This window comes from Ahaetulla prasina, chromosome 1 (genome assembly GCF_028640845.1).
Source record: "Ahaetulla prasina isolate Xishuangbanna chromosome 1, ASM2864084v1, whole genome shotgun sequence".
Classification (NCBI taxonomy): domain Eukaryota; kingdom Metazoa; phylum Chordata; class Lepidosauria; order Squamata; family Colubridae; genus Ahaetulla; species Ahaetulla prasina.
Genome location: NC_080539.1, coordinates 45,829,992 through 45,856,934, shown reverse-complemented (window position 1 = coordinate 45,856,934; position 26,943 = coordinate 45,829,992). Strand labels below are relative to the sequence as shown.

Sequence of the window (26,943 nt, the reverse complement as noted above, 5' to 3'; positions counted from 1 at the left end):
TTCTGCTATGTTAATAGATGAAGTTAAATCTTTAAAAGGAAAGTAAAAGGTAAAAACTGCTTAAACTCAAGGATAATTTCTGGTGTCTTTAAGGACCCATTGATGCAGTTTTCTTGGCAATAATAAAGAAGTAGTTTGTTATTGGTTTCTTTTAGAATGTTTTTCAGTTTCCCTATAGCCCTGACATTCCTTGATACCCTCCTTGGTTGCATAACCAGACATAACCTTGCTTGGCTTCAAAGCCTAGCCAAGATCAAACAGGTGCTACCATTTTCTGATACAGCTTAGAAAGAGAGCAATAAAAAACCATAGCAAGATCTTTCTTTAGTGATAAGACAACTTTGTATACAATGTATAGACACTTTTCATCGTATATCAAAATGATGGGGCTATTTTTGCGAAATGTGATCATCTGAACTAGGAAGCTATTAGTTGTTATTTCTTTGAGTTATTCGTGGTATGCAACCTACTTAGCTTGAATATTTTCAAAAATAAAATAAATCAGTTCACAGTAATTATCTTTTATTTGTTTATGTGCATTTGTGTGCTGCCTTTTTTAGGTGGCTCCAGATGATGCATACAGTGACTACCTTGGCTTATATAACTCTATAAAGCACTTAGAGTTTTTTAAGACTGCCAATTGAAGTATGCCTTTCTCATTGGTTACTGCCTTAGTATCTGCCAGAACTATGCAGTCAAGTTGGCTGAGAATTCTGGGAATTATATAGTTACCAGATCTGCACCCTATCAGTTAAGAGAGGTTCATTTGAACAAACAAGTCTCTGTGGTAACTTTGGCCTTCCTCATTTCACATGACTAAATTCGTTATTTTCAGTTTCTAGGACTATGGAAAAATGAATATATGTGTCATGTCCAGAAGCTTTTGACAAACCAGTAGGAGTGAACTGAGGTGTCAATAATCATTAAGACAGAAACTGAGATGGTTAAATATTGTACAATTCCCTGAGATTGAATAGTTTCTACAAATAGTCTTGGAGAAACCATATTCCCTCGAAGTCTAAAGGAGACAGATCCACAATTGTTTATTGCTTTATATATGATTGCTTAAAAGAATAGTGAATATGTGTAGCTCAGGGTTTGATCTTTGGTGTTCTCTAAGCATGGTTGTTATCAGAATAGGTGATATTAGTGCATGAGAAAATGAGTTTGTTGGTAGTGAATTCCAGAATTTAATTACACATTGTGGGGGGGAAAATCCTTTTGTCCAACGATCAGGAAGAAATAGTACCTTACTTAAGAAACTACTAAGGAAAAAACAACAACCACAGCCCAAACAAGACTGGCAAAGCAAGTTACTTTGCTTTTTTCTTGCACCGGTAATGTCACCTAGCCTGATAAGAAACTTCTACAGAAAAAGGTCCCGTCAGAAAATACCCAAGATTCCAGTAATTTTTCTTTATTTGGATGAATTGGAATATATCTAGAATTGCCATGTTAGGGAAAGCAACTTTGGGTATACATAGCTTGGACAAGAGATTTTGGATATTGATACTGTTTTAACAGAGTGCTTGTTAATGCTTGTGGCATGTTTAGCATTTAACCTTTAAGACACAAAATCTGTACATAACATCTCATTATCATAATTGGTTTGGCAATGTACTTTATTGCAAAAGGTTGTATAGCTAACAATGGTGTTACAAATACCTTATTTGAAACAATTGTGGTTTAGTAAGATTACTTATACTCATAATTCCAAGGAAGAGATTATAACTTTCCATCTGGTAGATTTTTAGCTACTTGAATTTTTTTTCTATTTCATGATCTATTTATTTTAAGTCCATTTCCCAACAAAAATGTGCTTAACTCACCACAAGAGTTTCTTATACATATTGAACTAATTCAACTTCATTTTTTTTTTGTTATGCAGAGTGGATCTGCACAGGGTTTCAGAAGACAATATCCTCTTAAAAAATAAACTTGGAAAATGTCAGCGAGAAATAGAGGAGATTGGTGATATAAACGAAAAGCACAGGTAATTATTTTTCTTTTTATTTGTATATTAAAGTCTGCACATGAAATGCCTTAACTTAGGAGGAGAAACATGCAAGGGGAGAAGTTAAAATTTGATCTCTGGGGTCGCAAAGAGACGCACACAGCTTAACTACTGAATCATAACACAAAAAAATGCCATTTGGCTATGCTAGCCATTCCTAATCTGGTGCAGTTCCTAGGTTAGATCTGAACTCCAGGAAACAAGCTCAGAAAATACTTTGTTTCTTACTATGATAATGCTGTGAAATATGCTACTTTAAGTACAATATTATTTTGCAAATAGGGGATGCACAGTCAACACTGGAAAAATAGAAATGAATATGAATAGAATTTTTTTATTGGGCAAGTGTGATTGGACACACAAGGAATTTGTTTTGGTGCATATGCTCTCAGTGTACATAAAAGAAAAAAAAATACCTTCATCAAAGGTACAACATTTACAACACAAATGATGGTCATAGGTTGCAATTTAACCCTTAATGATAGCAACAAAAAGTTACAGTCATACAGTCATAAGTGGAAAGAGATTGGTGATGGAAACGATGAGAAGATTAATAGTAGTGTAGACTTAGTAAATAGTTTGACATTGTTGAGGGAATTATTTGTTTAGCAGAGTCTGATTTATACAAATTCAGATTTATACAAATCTGAACTGTATAGCAATTGTTTGCCTAGGTTTTATGAAAGCACAGGCTTTCAACATACAACTTGGAGATTGACTCAGGAGAGATAGGTGGGTAGAGCACATGTTTACCTTTAATCTCCTTTTCCATGAATATTCATCTTATAGAAGCACCCATTCTTAGATAGAAATCTTAGCCAAAGGGGTACTTGAGGATACTGCCAGCTCCCTCAAAATCAAACATGGTTCAGTTATATCTGTCTTGAGTCAGTTCACTCTTTATAAACAAGAATTATAGAGCTACAGTAGATTAGTGAAAGACCATTAGAATTTGTAGAGTGATTCCAAATCTCATTATAATATTGATGCACAAAGTATGCTTCAGTTAATTATTTTTTCCACCAGAAAGCACATTGATGAATTGAAAATGGAGAGAGAGAAGATGATGTATGAAATAAAAGAATTAAATGACTTGGTAAGTGATCAGAGTACCACTTGATCTGCCTTCTCACAGAGCCTGAATTTGAAACAGTGCAGTACTAGAAAGCTCAAAACAGAGCCAAGAAGTTATAAATTTCAGTCAAAAACAGGCAGAAGGGGGCAGGGGCACATTTTAGAAAGACAAAACCATTATATGTTTTGCACCTTTATCTATGGCACCTTTTTTTAAAAAAAGGATTCAGTAACAGTTGATGAGAAGGATCTATATCTGAAATTATGAAGAATTTTTGTCAGTTATGGAAATTGGCTATTGTCCTCAAATGGGAGTCTTACTAATTGTCCAGGAATTTAAATAGAAGCTTTTCCCAGTCATAGCTGGACATTATTGGGGATTGAACTAGGGGCTTTTTACATGCAATATATATGAATCTTCCCAGGGATTGATAACGCTGGACAAAAATAACTTGTGTGCATATAAGATTGATTGCCGAGTTCCCAGATAAATTTCAGCAGTTATTTTTCCTGCTTCTTAAGTCAGGTGATAATTATCCAGACACAAATAAATTAAAATGAATTGGGCAAATTTAGAAAGTGGTTGGATAATCTGAGTATCAGTACTTCTAATAGTACTAATCAGTACTTCTTATCCTTGTAACCAATGCTACCAAGATAAAGTTGAGAAATATTGGCTGGATTTGCACATTGTATTAAGCCATAAGGTGTTTGAGTTTGACTTGGCAATTTAGTTTATTAAACAACCCATGGTTAAACAATCAATGCGTTCATACACTATATGAATTCAATCGATGTAATTGCCCAATAAAGCTATCTGATGAACTCTGATTGAATTTCTAGTGCTAAAATGATCACTGTGTACTTTCAGAAGTTAATTGTTAAAAATAATCACATCTACAACTCACAAAAGCTTTTGAGAATTAAGTATTATAGATTTTTCTTCAATACTTTGTAAATAGGTTTACATTATTTGCCTTACCACCAAAAATTCAGTTAATGTATTTTTTTTTAAAAAAGCAATCAGTCCTTTAGTTGTAAGAGTTTTCCTCTTTCCTCCTTACTTTCTCCGAGAAATCTCTATAGCAATATGACACTTTTGGTTTAAGACAACCCCTGTTTATCTAGAACTTGACTCTAGGAAATCCCTACATTCTCCTTTGGATAATTTCTAATCTTGTTTTGTGCATGCACAAATGTGATTATGATGAACGTGACAACATTGAATGCCTGAAATCTTGTTTCAGAACAAATGCTTCAAAGAGGAAATCTTACAGCTGAACACCAGGACTGCTCAGCTAAGCCATGAATACATTGAATTAAGCAGCAAGAATAAAGCCAATCAGAAAACAATCAAGATACTGAATCAGAGGTTTCTTGAATTGGAGAGCCAAAAAAACCAAGAAGCTATGGTAGCCAAGCAACTTCGGGAGGCCTCTGCTGAGATGAAAAAGGAGCATTTTCAGCACCAGTTGACATGGCAGGGGGAAAAGGACTTGCTAGATCAAGAGTTGAAATCGCTGAAGGAAAAGGTAAGGCTGATCTAGGAGAGAGGTCACTGTTGTAAGTAAGTGTGACACTTCATAATGTTGTATTACAGTGATGGACAATCTGCGGCCTCGTGGCTGCAGGCAAAGATTGAGTTTTCCTTTTGCAGCTGTTTTAGTTATTTTGCAGTGGAGGGCAGATGAAAACTAGTGTAAGCTCTACAATAACCACATTACAGCTGAGAAACAGTTAATTTCCCAGATTCCTATCCCTGTGTGATGTAGCCCTACCTACTTTGCCCCAAGTATTAAATGTCACCTGTGGCCTCAAACAACTGCTTGCCTCTGCTTTAATATTTCATGTATAAAAATCTGTGCTATGTTGGCTAAGCCAAGGCAGCATTTAGATAACATATTGTTAGGGGGGGATCATGAATTAAGACTATTTTGCCTATTTTGACTTTTAGCCGTGCTTTTTAACATGGTGTAAAATTACGATACCTTAGTTAATTGAGGTACACATTTGCTGCCAAAGATAAAATAATTAATAATACAGGCAGTCTTCAATTTACCACCATTCATTCAGCAACTGATTGAAATTACATCAGCAACAAATGAATGGTGATCACAACTGGTCTTTGGATTCCTGGCTACCAAGCAGCCTTATACTCACATGATTGTAATAAGGGTGTTTGGGAAACCTGTTCACACGTATGACTGGTTGCCAAGTGCCCCACAATTGCCATTTCTAGAAAGTCAATGAGAAAATTGGCAGGGAAGATGTGAGGTCACTGGAGTAAATCCAGTGACCCCCACCAATACACACTATCCAGCCCGTCTGCATTCACACTGCACTGGCCATTCATGCAACTCCATGCACCCTCCTTGACCTGTGCAGCGTATCTCACACATCCTCATGCACCCTCCTTGATCCACACAGCACCTCTTGTGCACCCCACATACCCTCCCTGACCCATGTGGCCCCTCTCGAGTATACCCTTGCAACCCCGTGCACTCATCCTGACCTGTGCAGTGCCTTTCATGGATGACAGCACATAGCCCTCGATCTATGTGAACCCTCTGGCACACCCTCACTAACTTGTGCACATCATCTCATGCTCTCATGGTCCTGCATACCTTCCTTGACCGGGGTGGCATCTTTGCACACACCTTGTGTCCAATGCAGAAGTTCTCCCACCTATTCATCTACCCACCACCATCATGCCTCCCACACATCATCTCTGACTTTCCCCCAAACCCACACTGATCCCCTTGCTTCCCACCCCAATAGCAGCCAATTACCTGCCATGGTACTTCCAGCTTCCTCCTGGCTTCCCCACTGGTTGTGGAAAGTCGGCAGGAAGTTACCTTGCCTAACAACTGGGATTCAGTTAACAATAGCAACTGGGATTGATAGGATTGCTGTTGTTAAGTAATGCAGTTATGCTTTACAACTGCATCACTTAGTGTCAGAAATTCCAGTACCAATGCTCATTGTAAGTTGAGGACTACCTGTGCACTAAAAGAATACTGTAAATAACATTAGGCAATATGCCTGATTAAAATACAAATCTTAGAATGCAAATTTGGGTGTAGCAATATTCCCTGTATTGAACTGTAATCTAGAAATTGTTTCCAAATAAGAATACATTATACATCAAATTTAATTTTAGATAGAAAAATTAGCATTTATTTTACACATTGAATGGAATTGACTGTTCAAATGAATTTTGGCATGCAAGTATCTTGACTGCTAGGTTTTTCTTCTGCAGTATTGCTGATGTTAGTGTGCTAGTCTGTCTTTTTCTCTTGCAATGTAGCTGTTAGAAGCTAACACCAGATTAAGTCAAGCTGAGTCTCAGCATGCACATGAGCTGCAACAGCTGAAGACCCAGACGGACAATACAGTACCTAAGGACCATCTCATTGAGCTTCAAACCAGATTGGCAGAAGAACAGAAAACAGTCAGAAAATTGCAAGGAGATCTAGACTTACAGGCAGAACAAATGAAATGGCAACTGGCTATTTATCAAGTAAGAAGAATGTTTATTTTAGTTTTCCTTTAGGTTCCTACCAAGAATGCAACTGCTGGTATGATGAATAGAAATAAGCTGCTTGACTTGTTTTACCCTGGTTTGTTAAATAAGTCATAGTGGGCCTTTTAACACATCTCTAAGGCAACTGGGTTTTCTTGTTTTTCTTTGAAGATGTTTCACTTCTGATATAGTTCAATATTTACATTTTGATTCTCATCACCCAGTGGAGCACAAAATGGGAGTTATCTACACCACTGAGCTGAAGGCCTGCCTACCAGAAAAGATGGGAAAGAAAAAGAACTAAAACACATCAAGGAAGTCCTCAGAACGTGTGGCTATCCCAAGTGGGCCTTCATCAAACCTCCCCCCAAAAAACCCAGCAGTAGCTCCTCCATAACAGACAAAGAAGAGAACAATAAACAAAGCACTATTGTTATTCCATACGTTGCAGGAATATTTGAAAAGTTCAGGAGGACCTTCAGCCAACACAACATATGTGCACACTTTAAACCCAAGAATACACTAAAGCACAAGATTGTCCACCCCAAGGATAAAACAATCCAGACACAAACTGAGCAATGTGATAAATGAAGTACAGTGCAGTGAGACATGCAGATCTGTACATTGGGGAAACAAAACAACTACTTCATAAACTCATGGCACAACATAGGAGAACAAACCCATCAGGACAAGATTCAGCAGTCATTTGCATTTAAAAGACAAAGGCCATTCAGCAAAGACCACATTTTGGACAGAGGACCGCTGGTTTGAAAGAGGGGTCAAAGGGCCATTTATGTCAAAATTGAATAGTTCTGTCTCAAAACGAGGGGGAGGGATACATCATCTATCCACACAGTCCTTACAGCAGTTCCAAGAAGGCTCTACACTCATTTACACTACTCAGGTGAACTTGAAGACACAGATAAACCTCCAAGTGTCCTCAAGGACTGTCTAAAAAGAATGCAAATGACCAGCTGTCTGCAAGGAATATAAATCCTTCCATTTCCCAGCCATCCAGTCAGAGCTGAAGAAGCTTTTTGGATGTTTTCAAAGAAAAACAAGGAAGTCTAGTTGCTTCTTGAAAAAAGCACTTTAGGGACAGCAATGACTGGATGACTGAGAATCTCCACAGACACAGAAGCAATGTGGTTTCTCTCATCCTGAGAGAAGCCTCAGGCTGGTACATTCTCCTTTCCCTCTCCTCAGGAGAAAAATCTACAAATCAATCTCAGTAGCTGTTTTTTTACTATGGTTTTAAAATGTGGTTTAATGTGCTAGGCAATTGCTTAATAGTAAAGCGCAAAAAAACCTGAAATAAAAACAGATTGTAGGTAACGAAAGCTTAATTATACAAGGAAACTCAGAAAGTAACATATGTTGTAGTTAATGTTTCCTATCAAAAACGACTCATAAATATTTACAGTGCAATATAGTGTAGAGAGGTTTGTGACTACCTTCACTACTAAATTTACAAGTATGCTGAATAGTTTAGGCTATTTTTTCTGAAATATGTAAAGAATCTTATAGCAACTTTGCAATCAACAATTGTTCTTGGGCCATAGATAGAGGCAGATGTAGGGTCTCCTGCTTGGGCAGGGGGTTGGACTAGATGGCCTGCAAAGGTCCCTTCCAACTCTGTTAATCTGTTAAATTGTGTTGGGATATACAATTTTATTTTATTTTATTTATTATTTAGATTTTTATACCGCCCTTCTCCCGAAGGACTCAGGGCGGTGTACAGCCAGAATAAAAACAGTACAATATACAAATTAAGACAAAAGTTAAAATAACATATTCTATAAATGGCCGAAAATTTAAAACCGTCAAATTTGACCCATAAAATTCATAAAAATACCCCAATTAAAATTATTAAAATTCAAAAAGTTTAAAAATTAAGCCAGTCCCGCTTGGATAAACAAGTGCGTTTTCAATTCACGGCTAAAGGTCCGGAGGTCAGGTAATTGACGCAAACCAGGGGGAAGTTCGTTCCAGAGGGTAGGTGCTCCGACAGAGAAGGCCCTTCCCCTGGGGGCCGCCAGCCGACATTGCTTGGCGGACGGCACCCTGAGAAGACCCTCTCTGTGTGAGCGTACGGGTTGGTGGGAGGCATAAGGTAACAGCAGGCGGTCCCGTAAGTACCCGGGCCCTAAGCCATGGAGCGCTTTAAAGGTGGTAACCAAAACCTTGAAGTGCACCCGAAAGACCACAGGTAGCCAGTGCAGACTGCGCAGGAGTGGTGTTACCCGGGAGCAACGTGTGGCTCCCTCAATCACCCGTGCAGCTGCATTCTGAACTAACTGAAGCCTCCGAGTGCACTTCAGGGGTAGCCCCATGTAGAGAGCATTGCAATAATACAGACGAGAAGTGACAAGAGCGTGAGTGACCATGCATAAGGCATCCCGGTCAAGAAAGGGGCACAACTGGCGAACCAGGCGGACCTGGTAAAAAGCTCTCCTGGAGACGGCCGCCAAATGGTCTTCAAATGACAGCCGTCCATCCAGGAGAATGCCCAAGTTGCGCACCCTTTCTGTTGGGGCCAATGACTCGCCCCCAACAGTCAGCTGCAGTTGCAGCTGACTGTACCGGGGTGCCGGCATCCACAGCCACTCCGTCTTGGAGGGATTGAGCTTGAGTCTGTTTCTCCCCATCCAGACCCGTACAGCTTCCAGGCACCGGGATAGCACTTCAACAGCTTCGTTGGGGTGGTCCGAGGTGGAAAAGTACAGCTGCGTATCGTCAGCGTACAGCTGGTAACTCACCCCGAAGCCACTGATGACCTTGCCCAACGGCTTCATATAGATGTTGAACAGGAGAGGCGAGAGAATCGACCCCTGAGGCACCCCACAAGTAAGGCGCCTCGCGGTCGATCTCTGCCCTCCTGTCAACACCGTCTGTGACCGGTCAGAGAGATAGGAGGAGAACCACCGATAAACGGTGCCTCCCACTCCCAAACTCTCCAACCGGTGCAGCAGGATACCATGGTCGATGGTATCAAAAGCCGCTGAGAGATCTAACAGGACCAGGGCAGAGGAACAACCCCTATCCCTGGCCCTCCAGAGGTCATCCACCAACGCGACCAAAGCTGTCTCCGTACTATATCCGGACCAGAAGCCGGACTGGAACGGGTCTAAATAGACAGCGTCATCCAGGTACTGGGGAAGCTGCCATGCCACCACACTCTCTACAACCTTCATAACAAAGCGAAGGTTGGAGACTGGACGATAATTTCCCAAAATAGCTGGGTCCAGGGAAGGCTTCTTGAGGAGGGGTCTCACCACCGCCTCTTTCAAGGCGGCGGGGAAAACCTCCTCCAACAATGAAGCATTTATAATTCCCCGGAGCCAGCCTTGTGTCACCTCCTGAGTGGCCAGCACCAGCCAGGAGGGACACGGGTCCAGTAAACATGTGGTGGCATGTAACCTCCCCAGTAGCCTGTCCACGTCCTCGAGAGCCACAGAATCAAACTCATCCCAAACAACTTCGACAAGACGCGTCTCCGTCATCTCACCTGGATCATCACAATTTTGGTCCAAACCATCCCGGAGCTGAGCGATTTTATCGTATAGATAACCACTAAACTCCTCGGCACGTCCCTGCAAGGGGTCATCCCGCCCCTCCTGATGTAGGAGAGAACGTGTCACCCGAAACAGGGCGGCCGGGCGGTTATCTGCCGACGCAATGAGGGTGGAAATGTAGCAACATTTCTCCTCCCCCAGTGCCACTAGGTAGGACTTTGAAAAAGACCTAACTAGTGTCCGATCAGCCTCGGAATGGCTGGACCTCCAGGTACTCTCTAGGCGTCTTCTCCGGCATTTCATCTCTCTCAGCTCTTCAGAAAACCAAGGAGCCAATTGAGATCTGCGCCGGGTCAGAGGCCGCAAAGGCACGACACAGTCCAAAGCCCCAGCCGCGGCCTGTTCCCAGGCCGCAACTAGTTCTTCAGTCATGCCGTGGGCAAGTTCCTCAGGGAACGGCCCAAGCTCCGTCAGGAACCTCTCGGGGTCCATCAGGTGCCTGGGACGGAACCAACGCATTGGTTCCGTCTCCCTGCGGTGGTGAGCAGCGGTCTGAAAGTCTAGGCGGAGGAGAAAATGATCTGACCATGACACAGGTTCCGTCACTAAATCTCTTAATACCAGATCATTAAACCACTGTCCAGAGAAATAAATCATGTCCAGTGTGGACCCCTCAGTGTGTGTAGGGCCATCAGTTACTTGAATTAGGTCCAAGGCCGTCATGGAAGCCTGGAACTCCTGGACCACTTGATGACAAGCCGGCCAATGGCAAGTTGAAATCCCCCATGACCAAAAGTCTGGGAATCTCAACTGCCACTCCGGCAAGCACCTCCAGTAGCTCAGGCAGGGCTGTAGTCACGCAGCAAGGAGCCAGGTACGCGATCAACAGACCCATCTGATTCCTATGGCCCCACTTCACAAGGAGGGATTCACAACCGGCTATCTGAGGCACAGTGGACTCTCTCGGCTCCAGACCTTCCCTCATCACAACCGCCACCCCTCCACCCCTACCTTGGGCCCTCAGTTGATGGAATGCTCGGAATCCCGAAGGGCACAGTTCGACCAGGGGTACACCACCTTCTGTGCCCAGCCAGGTCTCCGTAATGGCCATAAAGTCCGCGGACTCCCTCTGAATAAGATCGCAGATCAGGGGGGCCTTAATAAATGCAATAAATGCTGCTCCAAATTTATGCTCTTCTTTCTGCAGGAAGAATATGAAAATGCACATAGATTAATGGAGGAGAAGATGGGGGAAGTAGAGATGAATTTGAAAAATACACAAATATTGCTGCAGGAAAAAATGTCCCAAATTAAGGAACAAGTGAGTGCAAGGGTAGATTTGTTGCTTTCTGTGAATGGAGCAGAAGTAGAAATGGAAATATCATTGTCTATTGCTTGCATTTTTAAAACAGACAGCTATACAAACAAAAGTATTCTGGAATATGTTATATACATTAAATTACCCTAAAGTATTTGACTTCCCTCAATCAACAGAACACATTTGAATATTGTGCAATCAGATTTCTAACCATTCACAGTACATACTCATGTCCACAAGTTTCAAATTAAAGAACAGAGGTGAAGAATTTATTTCATTATCCGAACATTACTTCCTTTTAATATATTTCAGCTTTTTGTTTGTATGCCTGTCATTTTCTGAGCAATACAGGTTGTTTTGAGTTGCGACCACAATTGAGCCCAAAATTTATGTCGCTGAAACATTTGTTAAGAGTTTGCCCCATTTTATGACTTTTCTTGCCAGTTAGGTTAATAATTGCATTTGTGAAATTAGTCACATGGTTGTTAAGTGAATCTGGATTACCCATTGACTTTGCTTGTCAGGTCACAAAAGGGGACCACATGACCCCAGGACACGGCAAACATCATAAATATGAACCGGTTACCAAGTGTCTGAATTTTGATCCTGTGACCATGGGGATGTTGCAACAGTTCTACGTGTGAAAAATGGTCATAAATTCCTTTTTTCAGTGCCACTGTAACTTTGAACGGTCACTAACTGACCTATTGTAAGTCAAAGACTACCTGTATTTTTCAGAAGTTGCCATTGCCTTTTTCCTAGTCTTAAGAGAGTGATTGATTCAACCAAATGGCTTTGGGCCTAAAGCAGTAATAAAACTCCTGCTCTTCCGTTTTCCAGCCCATGCCTCTAAACATTCACCAAACTGGCTCTCATAACTGAATTTGGTTGCTATATATTAGTGTTCAACATTTCATCTGAAGAACCATTATTTTAATAAGCTGAGAAATAAAGTGACTCTTTTTCAGAATTTGTAGGGGCATGGTATAATTTCTTTGGGTTACTTTACATGGAATCTCTTCAGAATGAATCATTCTGGCAATGAAGTTAAAGAGGTCTTTTTAATTCTTTAGATAAATATTAAACCCATTATAACCGGCTGTTTTGTTATGGGTGTGTCTGAATAATATTTAATGGAATGTTCCTTCTCTTTTCAGTTTGAAAAAAATGCCAAGTCTAATCTATTGCTGAAGGACCTGTATGTGAAGAATGCACATCTGATGAAAATGCTGCAAGTTACAGAGCAGATGCAGAAGAACACGGAAAATAGGAACTTAATTCTAGAAGAAAAAATTTCATCCTTGAATAAGCTAGTTGGAGAAATCACATTTGCATCTCAGTGAATTATTCATTGAAATGAATTGGTTTCCATTAAGCTGTCTTAAGTGGCAATCAGTAGTAAAGATATTAATTGGTCAAGTTTGTTCTTCATATTTCAGACTGAATACAAAACTTCTTATTCTCACAAACAGAACTCTATATGAGATAGCCATCACTTCAGTGGGAAAAATACAAATGCTATTTAAAAAAAATAGGAAGAACAATAAGCAAATACATTCTGAAGATGAGGAAACACGAGCAACTCTACAGCAATAAAAATCCATTTTTTTCCAATGGAAAAGTTTAATCATTTAATGCCTTCTGGATAAATTTCACAGAAACAGGATATGCTACACTGTATCATTTGGGGACCAGACATTTATTGTGATTTCAACTTCTTGTCCCCTGTCTGTCTATACACTGGCTAAAGAGTGGGTGAATGTGTGTGTGTACATAAACACAAGATTTTATGTAAGTGTAAAATATTAACTCATTGAATTATGTGCTGTAGTATTGCAGAACTGTAAACAACCCAATGAACCTCTTTTTTTTGCTTTAGGTATCTGACACATTTTAATTAAATAGTATCTATACAGTTTGTTCTCACTTGATGGTTTTTAATTGTATAAATGGCTTTGCGAAGCAGACATATGTTCTTTTTGCTAGGATGGCAAAATATACATATTCCTCCTCTGACTTTAATGGCCACAGCAGATACTGTGTGTTGTGCCATCAGTGCACTCTTCATATCTTTAAAAGGAATTTGTTATTAATTTGCTATTAAGATGAAAACATTATTTCACCTGAAAAACCAGTGGGGCTCCCCTTTTCCATCAAAGTTAAAGTGCTATATTTTCATTAGGAACATTAGACATGTAACTAGCTGTCATTATAGACAAAATACTGAAATAAACTATGAGTTCAAAAGGGGATTACTATGTTGTTACTCAGGGGCTTGGAGAAAACGGCTGTAGCTGACTACCATCCCCAGCTTGACTTGCTATAGGACCCAAACCTGCATGAATAGATTTCAGAGAAAGCAACTTCGCTACTTTTCCAGCCAAGTCTCAGTAATACATCTCAAATCCACCTCCTTGTCCACCATCAAATCATAAATGGATGCCATCTTATTGCATACAGAGCTTGCATTTTCCAATAGCACTTAAGGACCAATCCTTTGACAAGGGATACAAAGTTAAAAGATTAAATCACACTAAATTGGATATCAGCTTGTCGGGAATGACCTAATACTTACAGCTGCATTAAATAGTTTTGAATTGTAAACTCAAAGGCCATACTATGCCTAGTAACTTAAATCATCCACAAGATGTGCAATATTTCCAAGGAAAGGCAGAGACAAATAGGGATAATCATGCAGGCTGCCATTTCTCCATTCTCAGTAATATCTTGCAGAGACTGATGAAATCAACTATCCCAGTGTGGGAAAACTATTTTACAGAAGATAATCTGAATGCAGTCTAGAAAGCACAAAAAGGCATAGAGAGGTTTTATTCCCTTAGCACTTTTTAAAAAAAGCATTCTACACATAAACTACTGTTTTTCTTGGCTCCTTGACTAAAATGGAAACATTCAGTTCAACCTGGGAATGTAGAATTTGTGCCTTATCTCAAATCATGCTTCCAAGAAGAGAAAAACAACTCAGCAATTTATATTTTATGTACTCGTCAAAGAAGCGAGTTGTTGTCAATTTGTGCATCTACACTTGATTTAGAGTTTGTAGGGCGGAACAAAGAACTCTAACGGGGATGCCAAGACAGTAACAAATCTTGAGAAATGCTTATTAAGAAATTGCCCACAGATGCAGCATCAGAAGGATACAAACTCAAACAACTGGGTGAGCCCTAATAGCAGGAAAGGTTTATGTTCCAAAATTTGGCTGCAAGGAAGTTGAGAAAAAGAGATAAATCTTACAGCTTGTCTCTCCCCTATCTCCCTGTCCTTTGGAATCCCTATTTAGTTCTGGGGGAACTGAAGGGGAAATCAATGTACTGTATTTGCACTAATTGGAGAGGAAGAGATTACAACACAGTAAGCAAGCAGATAATGGGGAATACACATTGAAAAGAATGCTTTTGTGCTTTCTTAGCTCCTGTCTGGAGGCAAAAGAAAATCTTTAGGAAACTGATTAGAATCATGCCAATTTCAGATAGCTGTGGAAGCTGGCCCAAGGTGCTAGTAACTGATCAAGGTCATTGAGCTTGTTAACAGGAAGGGAGATTCCTATGTTTAGCACCTTTAAGAAAAATGTGCTGCAAAGAAAAGCAGTTTAGAATGAGACAGGTTGTTCAAGCAATCTCTTCCTTCTGCAATGGAGGAAATTCTAAGAAAAGAGCGAAAAGGAAAAAATACAGAAAATAGGAGTTAGGCAAACATGCACAAGATAGGAGTATATTACTAGTTGGAATACAAACCTAAATATATTTTGATAATTAAATTGATTTTGCCATTTCAGCATTTGGCAGAGTTAGAAGGACGGAGCTCATTTTGATTGCAATAATAAATACTTTGGGAATTGTACATCCAAGTTTGTTCTCCAAGAACTCCATCTTTACTATTTTCTGGACTGCTTGATTGGAATCAGAATTGAAGACATTATTTTTTACTTTCAAAAGATGAATATATTATTTTTGAAAATATGTGCAACACTCTTTCAAAGATGCCTTAACATGTTTCCTTTTTTCTTCATATTGCATTTAATTTGTGCTTGAAATTATTGAAATCATGATTTTTTAAAACTTGTTTCATTATATTAATAAATGTATACTAATAATGTACATACTTCTTCCTCCATCTAAAATGAAATAAGCTGCTCAAATTCCAATGTCACAAAAACTACTATGAAACAGATTATCTTGATTGGTTAAAAATTTACTATGAAAAATTTTATTATATAACCTTGTAATTTGGGTGGATTCTGCTGAAAATCCATGGGTACTTTTAAGGCTAGCATGGTAACTGAAAACATCACAAAAGTGATTGAAATCACATGCAACATAACATTGTATAAAAATATTTAAATATTTACAAAGGATTATTACATGATTTCAAATATTGTGATTTCCCCGAAAATAAGACCCTGTCTTATATTTTTTTGAACCCTGAAATAAGCGCTTGGCCTTATTACCATGCGCTCAAAAGCCCGATTGGGCTTATTATCAGGGTGTCTTATTTTGGGGGAAACAGTGTAGCACAAAGCAATATACAAATGCAATTACAAATACAATTACAAAGCAATTACAAATATGAAGTAATTACAAATGATAAAGTTATGGCATTTGGCCCATTAATTTTTTTTATACAAAAGGGCCAGAAAAGACCAAAACAAAGTAACTTTAATCCCAAAACATATCCAAATATAGAGGTAACAATTGAGGCAACGAACAAAAACAATCTACTTGCTTTTGGAGAAAGGTCTTGTAGTACATATCACATCTTTCCTCTTCACCAAATTTGTATGCTTCTAATAATTTTAAACTTATTTTTAAAAAAAAAAAAAAAAGATTATTGAATGAGAAAAAAAATGCTTTTTGACCCTATTTTGAAATCTGTAAAAATATTTAATTTATGTGTATTTTAGCAGTCTTGTAAATTCAGCTTATGATAGGATGTGCTCCAGAATTCCTTGCCTGATTAATTGTTCACATTTCCAGCGAGGTAAGAAATGCTAAAGGGAAAAAAAAGAACCCATTGTCAAATCTAAGGAAATATTTATCTTTTTTATGCACCACCCCAAACCCACAAGGCAACAGGAAAAGTAACATGAAATTAGGAATTGTCTGTACCTGTACCTCTAGATACTTAGCCTAACATCAGTCTCCAAAGCTTAGCCAATAATTGGATTTTTAAGGGAAAATCCTCAAGTACAGGAATGAGATTTTGTGTATTTAATTCTTCTGCATTGAAAAATATATTTTTCCTCAATCATCTTCCAATGAGAAAATATTTAATTCATAAAGAAAATTATATAATTTTTAGTTTAATATCTATTCATTCAAAATTAATTTTGTTGGATTTAATATAACTTCCTTCTAATTAAGTATAGCTGGAATTACAATTTAAATGCTCAAGATGTATTAGAATGAGGTGGAACAGAGGTAAGAAAGAATGGTTTCATAGATGTGCTGTGCCTCAGATTGACCAAATTCTCTCTTCTGCATAACACTTTTTCTTATTTATGGGAAATGGAAAGAATACTTTCTGATGCTGCTTGGAATATTTGTTTCCTAATAGGACAATAATAATAATAGATCCTGTCTAATACCTGGCTATTCTTCTTCAGCAGAATTGTTGTGCCATCATCAATTTCAAATTCTCCATAATCTTTCAAACACCGAACCTAAAGGAAAAATAATGAGTAGTGCATTATTGGTAAATTAAGCATAAGCATTAAGAAGTTCTTCTGTTACATAAATTATGCTCTCTTCTGAGCAGCATAATGAATTAAATTTAGATTGCAGTGATTATATTAAATAATTTTGTGTATTTTGAAGTTGGATAATGAACCAAGGTTTTCTTCTTAAAAAAAATAGTATATAAGCCTCAATTTTACTTACTTCAATGTACAAGTTTTTGGGAGGTTTAATGTCTTGTGTAAGATCAAGGCCATCTCCTCCTCCTAATGATCTCATATAGGTAGCCAATGACTTTTTATATTGGTTAAACCAAAGCATCTAAATATAAAAAGTGTAATTAATCACGAAGTTAAGTACCACTTATACACTGTTAAGTTAGATACCCTTCCAAACTATTAAAAGACAGTACAAATAGACTGAACTCTGAAATCTCAGAATTTCTACTTAATAATGATTTCTAGTTTTTATGGGTCATGTATTGAAAAAAACTATATAATTATCACTGAACTTCATCTGAGAGTAAATCTGTAAACAATTGTGTATTATTAGTATACCTGAGAATTAAAAGTGATTCCATCTGCCTAACTAAATAAAATCAGAATATTTTGGAACATGTTACAATAGGTTTACACATTTCACAATGTGTTTAAACTCTATTTTACTGAATAAACCATAACCAGCTATAGTTGCATATGAGGCTAAGCCATAAATTTTGGTTTATAAAACCAATACCAGTTATTCTTAAAGCTTCCATCTTCAGTGAACCGTTTCCTCAATGACCTAATATAATTGCTAAGCAGGTTTTGTGAAAATTCTCTAGTATGTTTAAAGAGATATGGTGATTTTAAATTAATATTTGTAGTTAATACACTCTTCTTATATTCCTGTATTTCCGGATTGTTCCCAATCTTCTGAAGTTATACACACACACACACACACACACACACACACACACACACACACACACACATTTAGCTTACTTCATCCGCTGACATGTGAAATCGGACGGCATTTGGCAAGACGCTGCCATATTCCCACCTAAGTGCCCGGAGGCGAAGTAAGCGGTCATACCTAAATATAGTAACAACAGAAACATATTTAATTCATTACTGTATACTATTTCTAATAAGGTTATGCATCACTTTCAGTTTGAAAGAAAAAGAGGTGATTTGAATTGGATAGAGTGGAAAATGTAACTTATATCTGCAGTTCCTTAAATCAAATACATTTTTCCCATGGGATTCAAAGGAGCTGCAAAAAGTAGCTGCACAATCCTAAGGGGGGGAAGTGGGAGAGGAAATATTTCTGCTTTAAGGAGTTGCAAACAGGTATGATATAGTCCCATTCTGTTTCACTCCAAAACAGACTTTTCTTTCAAATACAAAGTCACTGCCCTATTTTTCATCAAAAGTATTGAAATTTAAAAACTACACAAATTTATTACACAAGGAAAAATTTTGTTCTAGTGTTATAAAAATATACAGCTCATTTACTATGGAAGAAACTACAAGTAACGTTGCAGCTCTTTGGAATACCTGCAAAAGTCCTTACCCGTAGAATATGATCAATAACATTAGGACAATTAAATGAATGAGTTCCTTACAATTTTGTGGGCACAAGCACTTCAATCATTAAATAATACTGCTGATAAATTCTAGCTAAATATATCTCCTACATATTTTCTTTATTTAAAGCTGTTTACAGTTAGTTCTTGACTTATGATCATAATGGAGCTCGAAATTTATGTTGCTAAGCAACACATTTGTTAAGTGAGTTTTGCCTCATTTTATGAACTTTCTTGCCACATTTGCTAAATGAATCACTGCAACTGTTGTTAGTAGCATGGTTGTTAAATGAATCTGGTTTCCCTATTGACTTTCCTTGTCAGAAGGGCACATAGGATGATCACATGACTCCGCAACTGTCATAAATATTAGTCAGTTGCTAATTGCCTGAATTTTGATCATAAGACCATGGGGATGTTGCAAGTTTCAGTATCAAGGTGTAATTGTGAAAAATGATCATAAGTCATTTTTTTCAGTATCGCTGTAACTTCAAACAATCATTAAATGAACTGTTGTAAATCAAGGACTACCTGTACAGCCAGATTATCACTATACCATATTTTTGGGACTATAAAACATATTGGAGTATACGACACACCAAGATTTCAAAGAAGTAAACAAGGAAAAAAATGTTTTTGCCCTCCCCGGCCACCAGGAGCACTCTGCAGGCCTCCTAAACCCTCCGTGCATCCCATTTTTGTGAAAAATAGGCCATTTTTACCAAAACTAGGCCCGTTGTTCAAAAACGGGATGCACAGAGGATTTGGGAGGCCTGCAGATTGCTCTTGGAGGCTAGGGAGGGCAAAAACGTGATGCAGGGGGGGTTTGGGAGGACAAAAATGGGGCACACAGAGGGTTTGAGATGCCTGCAGAGTGCTCCTGGGAGCTGGGGAGGGCAAAAACGCCATTTTTGCAAAACAAAAACAAAAACAAACGGGCCTGTTTTTGGACTCCCAAACCCCCACTTGTCACATTCTTGCCCTCCCCAGCCCCCAGGAACACTCTGCAGGCCTCCCAAACCTTCTGCACACCCCATTTTTGTGAAAAAACAGGTCTATAGTTTTGGCAAAAACGGGACGCATGGGGCGGGGTTTCAGGAAGCAAAAAATGGCTGTATTCGGTCTATAAGACGCACCAATGTTTCCACCCTCTTTTTTGGGGGGTGGGTAAGTGCGGCTTATACTCCGAAAAGTATGGTAATTAAGAATCTGAAGTCTTGTACAATTCCATTAAAAGTATCAATCTCAAAAGTGAAACAATCCGATCTTGGTAGAATTAAGAATTATTTCACAGAGAACCACTAGACACTTACAAGTATGCAACAACACATCTTCGGTTTCTCAGCAGAGAGCAATGACGAAATTTGATTGTTGTAATCAACTCACTGTGACCTGACTTGGCTTCATTTCTGGTAATAATAGAACTATATTAGCTAAATATATTTTGAACTCAAAACACACAAACATGCGATTGGCTCATGCTATTAGTTTATTCTTATTATATACAGTAAGCTTTAAATCTCATCTCAATTTTGCTATGAATTGCAAAGACTTGCAAAAAACGTGAATAAGAACAGAAGGCAGTGTTTTCAATATTAATAAAATCAATTAAAAAAATCAACAAATCAGCATAACCCCAAACTGACAGAAGGGAAGTTCAAAAGTAACATTAGAAAGTATTACTTCACAGAAAGAATAGTGGAAGCTTGGAACCACCTTTAGTTGGGATAAACAAATGCCCATCAACTGACAAAAAATTTAAAAATAAAAAATGCAATAAAAAACCCTCAAAGGGCAGACTTGAAGGACCACTAGATCTTTTTCTGCTGTTAGTTTTCTCTGTTTCTAATTTAGGAAAGGATATTTTGTACTGAAAAAAAAAATCTATAGAAGATTATTCCCACATTGCTCCTCTAACATCTAATTACTGTATATTTTTTTTAGGCTCTACATTAATAAAAGCTAAACAAAAAGTATATTCTGCCTGGTTTTGTGACACAAATATCTAGGGGGGAAGAATCATTTATTTTGCAAAGATAGAGGGACTTTACAAGCACCCCAAAGCAATCTTGCCACTTTTACTTTTCTCTAAAATTCAGTGCAAAGAAAGTATATTTTTTTACGATATGGCATCTAGGCCATGTATATTTGCTAGATAAAGTGACATTGGGTATATACAAATGGTTCTCGACTTACAACCACAATTGAGCCCAAAATTTCTGTTGCTAAGCGAGACATTTGTTAAGTGAATTTTGTCCCATTTTACAACCTTCCTTACCACAGTTGTTAAATGAATCACCGCAGTTGTTAAGTTAGTAACATGGTTGTTAAGTGAATTTGGCTTCCCCATTGTCTTTGCTTATCAGAAAGTTGCAGAAGATGATCACATGACCTCAGGACACTGCAACTGTCATAAATATGAATCAATTGCCAAGCATCCAAATTTTGATCACGTGATCATGGGGATGCTACAATGGTTGTACGTATGAAAAATGATCATGAGTCATTTTTTTCAGTGCCACTGTAACTTTGAACGGTCACTAAATGGACTGTTGTAAGTTGAGGATTATCTATACTATTATCTTTCTCCAAAATGTTAGTCTGCATCAGAAGATGTAGTGTTATTGTTCATAATGATGAGACAACACATTTGTCATTATTAATCAAGGACAGTTATTGATTGATTTGACAATGCTTTCTTTTGGGAGTTTTGTTATTTTTAATTTCCAATCTAATTTATTTGCCTGATGTTTCCTAGGAGTTCAGTCTAACCAGGCTCAATGCTGCTAACTTCTGAGCTCAAATAAGCTGCTGCCTGCTTGGATTCTGGTAGCTATATTTAACGGCATTTCTTTTCATGCAAAATGTGTGTCAGTCTTCATTTTTAAAATATTTAAACTATTTTATGTAGACAAATTATTCTTTTATTGATGAAACTGACTTACACATCAATTTGGTTCTGTTCATACAATGCTTTCATCTCTTCAAGTACTTGTCTGATCCCATCTTCCTGGAAAAGGAAAATACCAAATACAATAGTTATTTAATTACTAAACTAATTAATTCAAGTAAAACGTTTAGCAAATAAAAATATAACTTTTAAAATATAATTTTTATTTAAAGGTTTTACATAAGCCTAAAAACTACAAAAACATAAAAGGGGAACAGAAAAATAAAATATAAAAGAATAAAAGCAAAAGTAAAAGAACAAAAAAAGAGACAGATATTTAAAGAAGTGCACTTTGTAGCAGTTAAAAGGATGATTACAATCTTCCCCTTCCCAAATTATGTACCAAGGTTCTGTATTTTTCCATCTTTGTGCATACAATAACCTTGCTGCAGTTTCCGTATATAAAAACAATTGCCCATGAGAATTTTCTACTTGTCTAGCCATAAATCCTAATATGAAATATTCTGGTTTCATATGAATGATATAAAATTCTCTGCATTACCATATGTATTTGTGTCCAATATCTATTTTACAAGCCCATCAAAAATCATAAAATGTCCTTTCATGTTTTTCACATTTCTAACAGTGATTGATTGAGATATTGAAAAAATGTAGACAGGATTGGATGCACTAGCAGTTGGCTGCCTTTGGACCTGGAGGAAATGTGCCCATCTTGTTTATTTTAGATAATGAACTATCATATCCTTCATATCCTTGTGAGAGTTGGGGATTACGGCACCATTTTGTGGTGGTTCTTCTTTGGTGTGCAGCTTCAGCTGATGGGCAGGGGAAATAGGGAGAAGAGATTGGCTGGATAGCTACTCCTTTGTGGGATGTTACAAGGGTTAGTTCTTTCCCACTCTAATTCACCATTTACATGAAGCCATTGTAAGAGTTAATCTGGTGGTCTGGAATTCAGTATCATCAATATGCTGATGATACTCAGCTTTAAACTGCTATCCTAGGTCAAACTAGTAATGCCATTGAAATTCTATTCTGGCTTCTGGAAGTTGTTTGGATAGGAGTTTGGATTGGATACGGTTGGATAGAACAGATTTAAACTGAATCCAAACCAACACTTACAGTAGTTACCACCTGTCCGATGAGGTTATTTGTTTACCCAGCATATATCTTAGTGGAGTGACATAAACTTAAAGGCTCTAGTCTACTCCTTAAATTAAACCTAAATAATCAAATCAGCTCCTGCTAGACTAGTACAAGTAGATGGAGTCAGGGGGAGGAGAGAGGTTTTTTTCAAGTTCAGTTGGTATGCCAGTTATAGCCCTATCTAGTTAGTTAGTTTACTTTATTGATTAGCCATGGGCCATATCAAAGTAGAGTTCTAAACACAAATTATTACTCAAATCCAATAAAAACAATCTAAAATGAAATTGGAATAAAATACAATCTAAAATGAAATTGGAATAAAATACAATTTAAAATGAGACTGGAATAAAATATAACAATTTAATAAATGGATAAATAAAATATAAAATTATATTTCAGTGTCACCCCTACAATCTACCCAATCAGTCCCACATATGTCATCTCAACTAAACCATTTTGCTCAACTACTGTGCTGTATTAAATGTTGTTTTCAAATTCTGGCTGCACATAAGGTAAGTTGTTTTGATACAGGGTTCCCAATGGATCATTCATTTAGTACCTATCTAGAGCAGTAGAATCTTGCTGCTGCAGGACTCATATTCTCATTGTCATCCACTTAAATTAATTCAACGTATTTTGTTATGTGACAGCTTTTGGAGATCATTAAGAAACTGCCATTTGGTTAGGCTGCAGTGGCCCATGTGCTGACCCATGTTTGCCAGTAAGCTGTACTCCTTACACAACTAACCGTGGGCTGCAATGGTTGGCAGCAAGCTTCTTAGTGAATTAAAAGTGTTGCTGCTAAACTATAAACCCCTATAGCTGGAGGACTGCATTATTCTTTGGAATTGGCCCAACCAGTTTGTTTTATTATTGAAAAACTATTAGCAATGTTTCACTTTAGGGATTGAGATTCAGTACTGTAGCTTTTCAATGGCTGTGCCAATCCCTTGGAATAGCTTCCCAATGGACATCCTATCCTAATAGCCTTCCAAAAACTGCTCAAATCAGATTTCTTCCAAAGGGTATTTGGGCCTTGATTCCATCTTAGTTTAGTTACAGTTTTGTTTTTTAATTCAATTTTATTCTTTTTTCATTAGCTTATGTATTTTTATTTTGATATCTGTCTGCTTGTGTATCTTTGAGAACTGCCAAGAGTCATAATGGATTTGGTGATCTATAAATGTATAAATACATAATAGTAAAAAAAATATGGGCTAAAATGGCATTCTATTTGCAATATCCCAGCATCCGTTTTAAATTATTAAATACATTAAATATTTTAAAATATATTATTTTTAAGTTAGGTGGGCAGCAAGCCTGGTAAGCACAAAGTGAAGTGCCAATTCTTATTTTAAGGTTTCATAAGAACAAAAGTTCTATGTCAACTAGGGGATTGTCCCGTTGCTGTTTAGCATTATTAATATATACAATTCCAGAAGCATCTGGCCTAGCTGCTGAGGAAAAGAGGAATTTAGATCAACATTACCTCTCTCAAGTGAGAGATGGAATTTTATGGAAACAAGACTCTTAATTTGATCAGAACACTAAGCAGCAACCTAACAACTTTTTCTTAAGAATAAGAATGAAGAAGAAAATGAAGAAAGGAGGAGGGGGAGGAAGAGGAGGAAGAAGAAGAGGAGGAAGAGAAGGAAAAAGAACAACAACTCACACAGTCATTCAGTCATTGGGCTACAGGTCCACCATTGGTGGGAGAGAAGGAAAGGATGTTAAAGAAAGGTGAGTTAGTGCCAGCCGCCCAATCCTCTCAGCTTTGCTTCACTCGGATTTATAAACTGCTTCTTGAGATTTCTCACAAAGGAAAATGTGGCTCCAAGAGATGCTGAAAATCCAGCCAAAGTCTGAACTTCCAACCAACGGAAGAGGCTGGGTGGGACCAGGCTTAGATCTCGGTGTACGATTTTACTCTGAGAGCCTCCTGTACAAATAATGAAGCGAGGAATTTAAATATTGTAAATAAAATAAAAAAAGGTTGGAATACTATCAATTCAAGGCCGAGCCTCCACTGCGAGGAAAAACGAATCGGTTCGCGCCTCGCCTTCACGCGAGTCCCCTCAAAGTCGGACCACGGCAAGGGGTAGACAAGCGAAGCGCGCGCGCGGCAAAAACTTACGTTGAAGGCAGGAAGCTGCCCATCGCTCGCGCGGTACAGCTCTCGCACCAGCTCGGTCGCTTTCTCACAAAACATGACAGCACAGGAGCTACCGAGAACTCGGCGGGTAAGCAGTAGTAAATTGCGCCTCGTACTGCTCGGCCAATAGGAAGACTGGATTCCTTGGAGGAATGGGAGGGGGGGAAATGTACCGCCTTCAGCAACTACTTATTACGGAATAGGGAAAGGGACAAAGCGTCGAACTTCGCAAAAAAACAACAACCGAGAAAGCAATGAAAGTCAGAGCGGTATGTAGAAAGATTTAGGATGCGCTCCGAATTCTTGCAATTTATGAGCCCTAAGCGAATGTTTAACTATTTCCACTAAAAACATTGTTTTTCACTTCTTCCCCCAATGAACAGTTCACAGGTTGATGCATTTCAACTATACTGCTTTTTTTAAAACACACAGACGCACACTCTGGAAAGCCTACAGTTCCAGAGCCTTTGGAATTGTACAGTAAATTTTGTTGTTAGTTGTGAAGTCGTGTCCGACCCATCGCGACCCCATGGACAACGTTCCTCCAGGCGTTCCTGTCCTCTATCACCACCACCCCAGTCCTGCTTCAGTGACTCCATCCATCCACCTCATTATAAAGTATACACTATGTGATAAAAATAATCTTTTTTCTGGATAGATCTATCTAGCTACAAATATATTATCCATGACATTAAGCAGACACTTGATGCTGCTCTGGTGTATTTACAAGCTTTTTAGCACCATCTGGTTGGCTACAGTGAGAACAGAATGCTGTGACTAAATAGTCCTTTAGTTTGACCCAGCTTTTATGTTTTTGAGATGCTACAGATCATTGTTACATAATGTAATTGTTAAAACAATTACATTGTTTCTCTAAAGTAATACATGCAAGGGCTTCTAAACACATTAATTTTGAATCCAACTGATATCAAAGTTACCTTTGCAAGAATGTGTTCTTGGCTATTTCACACTGTTCTACTGTAAGTAAATCTGCTCGATAGTAACTCCTGCCCGATTGTTAAGTGGCTCTAATACTGGACATGGATGTCCCAAAGGTGCTTTTTCAGGAGGCAAATGGACTTTCTTGTTTTTTCTTTGAAGATGTTGGTCTTTTTGGACATGGGTCTTTTTAGCTTTACCTGCATAAAGGATAACCCACCATCAATCCACTTTCATGGCACCACCTTCCTTTTTAAATAAAAAAATATGTAATATTTTCAGGTATATTTCTTATTGTAGATATGTAACCTTATCTAAACATTTGACCAAATATTTTATCAGAAAATATTTTTGATAAAATTTCTGCACTTCAAGCAAGATGAAAAATAGGCAGTTCTATCAGAATTCAAAGCCACATCTTCTTGCGTTTTTCAACAGGAATCTGTGAAGCTTATTCTCTCCCATGAACTATCCTTTTAAATCTTTGGCTGCAATCCTATGCTATGCAATTAATCCACCTGCCCATCACTGCCAAATTCATGACATAACAACACCAAACAACGTGGTTTGGCAGCAAGCCTGTATGAACCAGGTCACTATGACTTCTGCAGCTAATTATGATTAAATAAGTGGATTCAATTAATGTCATTATTGCACTAAACACATTAACTAATTATATGTAGTTATATTACATTAAGCCTTTTGTGACTGGATTCTGAGTTCCCGTTATAAGCCTTTCACTTTTGTTTAATGCATTTTAATGACTATTGTAAACTCATTGTATTTTTATTGTCTTTCAGAAGGAATTAATGTATTTTTAGAGTGTTTTTCTACTACTTGTTTTAGTATATTTGGGAATCTTTTCTTTTATCAAATGGTGAAACTTCTCAAATTTCATGGTGCTCTAAAAATGTAAACAATCAACTGCTTTTAGCTTTTCTTCAATTGGGGCTTAGCTGCAGCAATTCCATTAAGGTCCAGTGAAATGAAAGAATGGCTCACTAAGGGTTTGACATTCCCAAAATCATATGTAGATTGGGTTTTATAATTGTTCCTATTGTAGCTTTTAACTATATTATACAAATTATAAGCAG

At 37.9% G+C, this 26,943-nt stretch overlaps 2 protein-coding genes across 5 annotated transcripts in view; one reads left to right on the top strand and one right to left on the bottom strand.

The window, feature by feature from the left end:
* NINL (ninein like) overlaps positions 1–15,203 on the top strand; it is a 42,863-nt gene extending 27,660 nt beyond the window's left edge. For 3 of the 4 annotated variants that reach the window (XM_058165033.1, XM_058165036.1, XM_058165034.1), the window contains exons 17-22: positions 1,889–1,993; positions 3,041–3,110; positions 4,336–4,620; positions 6,396–6,608; positions 11,334–11,447; positions 12,602–15,203. In XM_058165033.1, the coding sequence (XP_058021016.1) occupies positions 1,889–1,993; positions 3,041–3,110; positions 4,336–4,620; positions 6,396–6,608; positions 11,334–11,447; positions 12,602–12,787 (973 nt within the window). In that variant the 3' untranslated portion in view covers positions 12,788–15,203. The remainder of the gene's footprint in view (positions 1–1,888; positions 1,994–3,040; positions 3,111–4,335; positions 4,621–6,395; positions 6,609–11,333; positions 11,448–12,601) is intronic. The other variant, XM_058165035.1, reaches the window with a different exon arrangement.
* Positions 15,204–16,263: 1,060 nt separating this feature from the next.
* On the bottom strand, positions 16,264–25,035 carry GINS1 (GINS complex subunit 1). Its single transcript, XM_058165037.1, has 7 exons — positions 24,893–25,035; positions 21,647–21,711; positions 20,015–20,110; positions 18,118–18,208; positions 17,339–17,455; positions 17,047–17,121; positions 16,264–16,449 (listed from the first exon to the last, which is right to left on the bottom strand). Exons 1-7 carry the CDS (start codon positions 24,965–24,967, stop codon positions 16,381–16,383), a joined length of 588 nt encoding a protein of 195 aa, XP_058021020.1. The 5' UTR covers positions 24,968–25,035; the 3' UTR covers positions 16,264–16,380.
* Between the last annotated feature and the right edge of the window lie 1,908 nt (positions 25,036–26,943).

Bases quoted from the DNA above. Each gene is read 5' to 3' on its own strand.
- GINS1 (XM_058165037.1), bottom strand. From the start codon at position 24,967: ATGTTTTGTGAGAAAGCGACCGAGCTGGTGCGAGAGCTGTACCGCGCG. The intron at 21,712-24,892 runs GTAAGTTTTTGC...TTCCTTTTCCAG, and splicing joins GGCAGCTTCCTGCCTTCAAC to GAAGATGGGATCAGACAAGT. The intron at 17,456-18,117 runs GTAAGCTAAATG...TTTTATATTTAG, and splicing joins TTCACATGTCAGCGGATGAA to ATGCTTTGGTTTAACCAATA.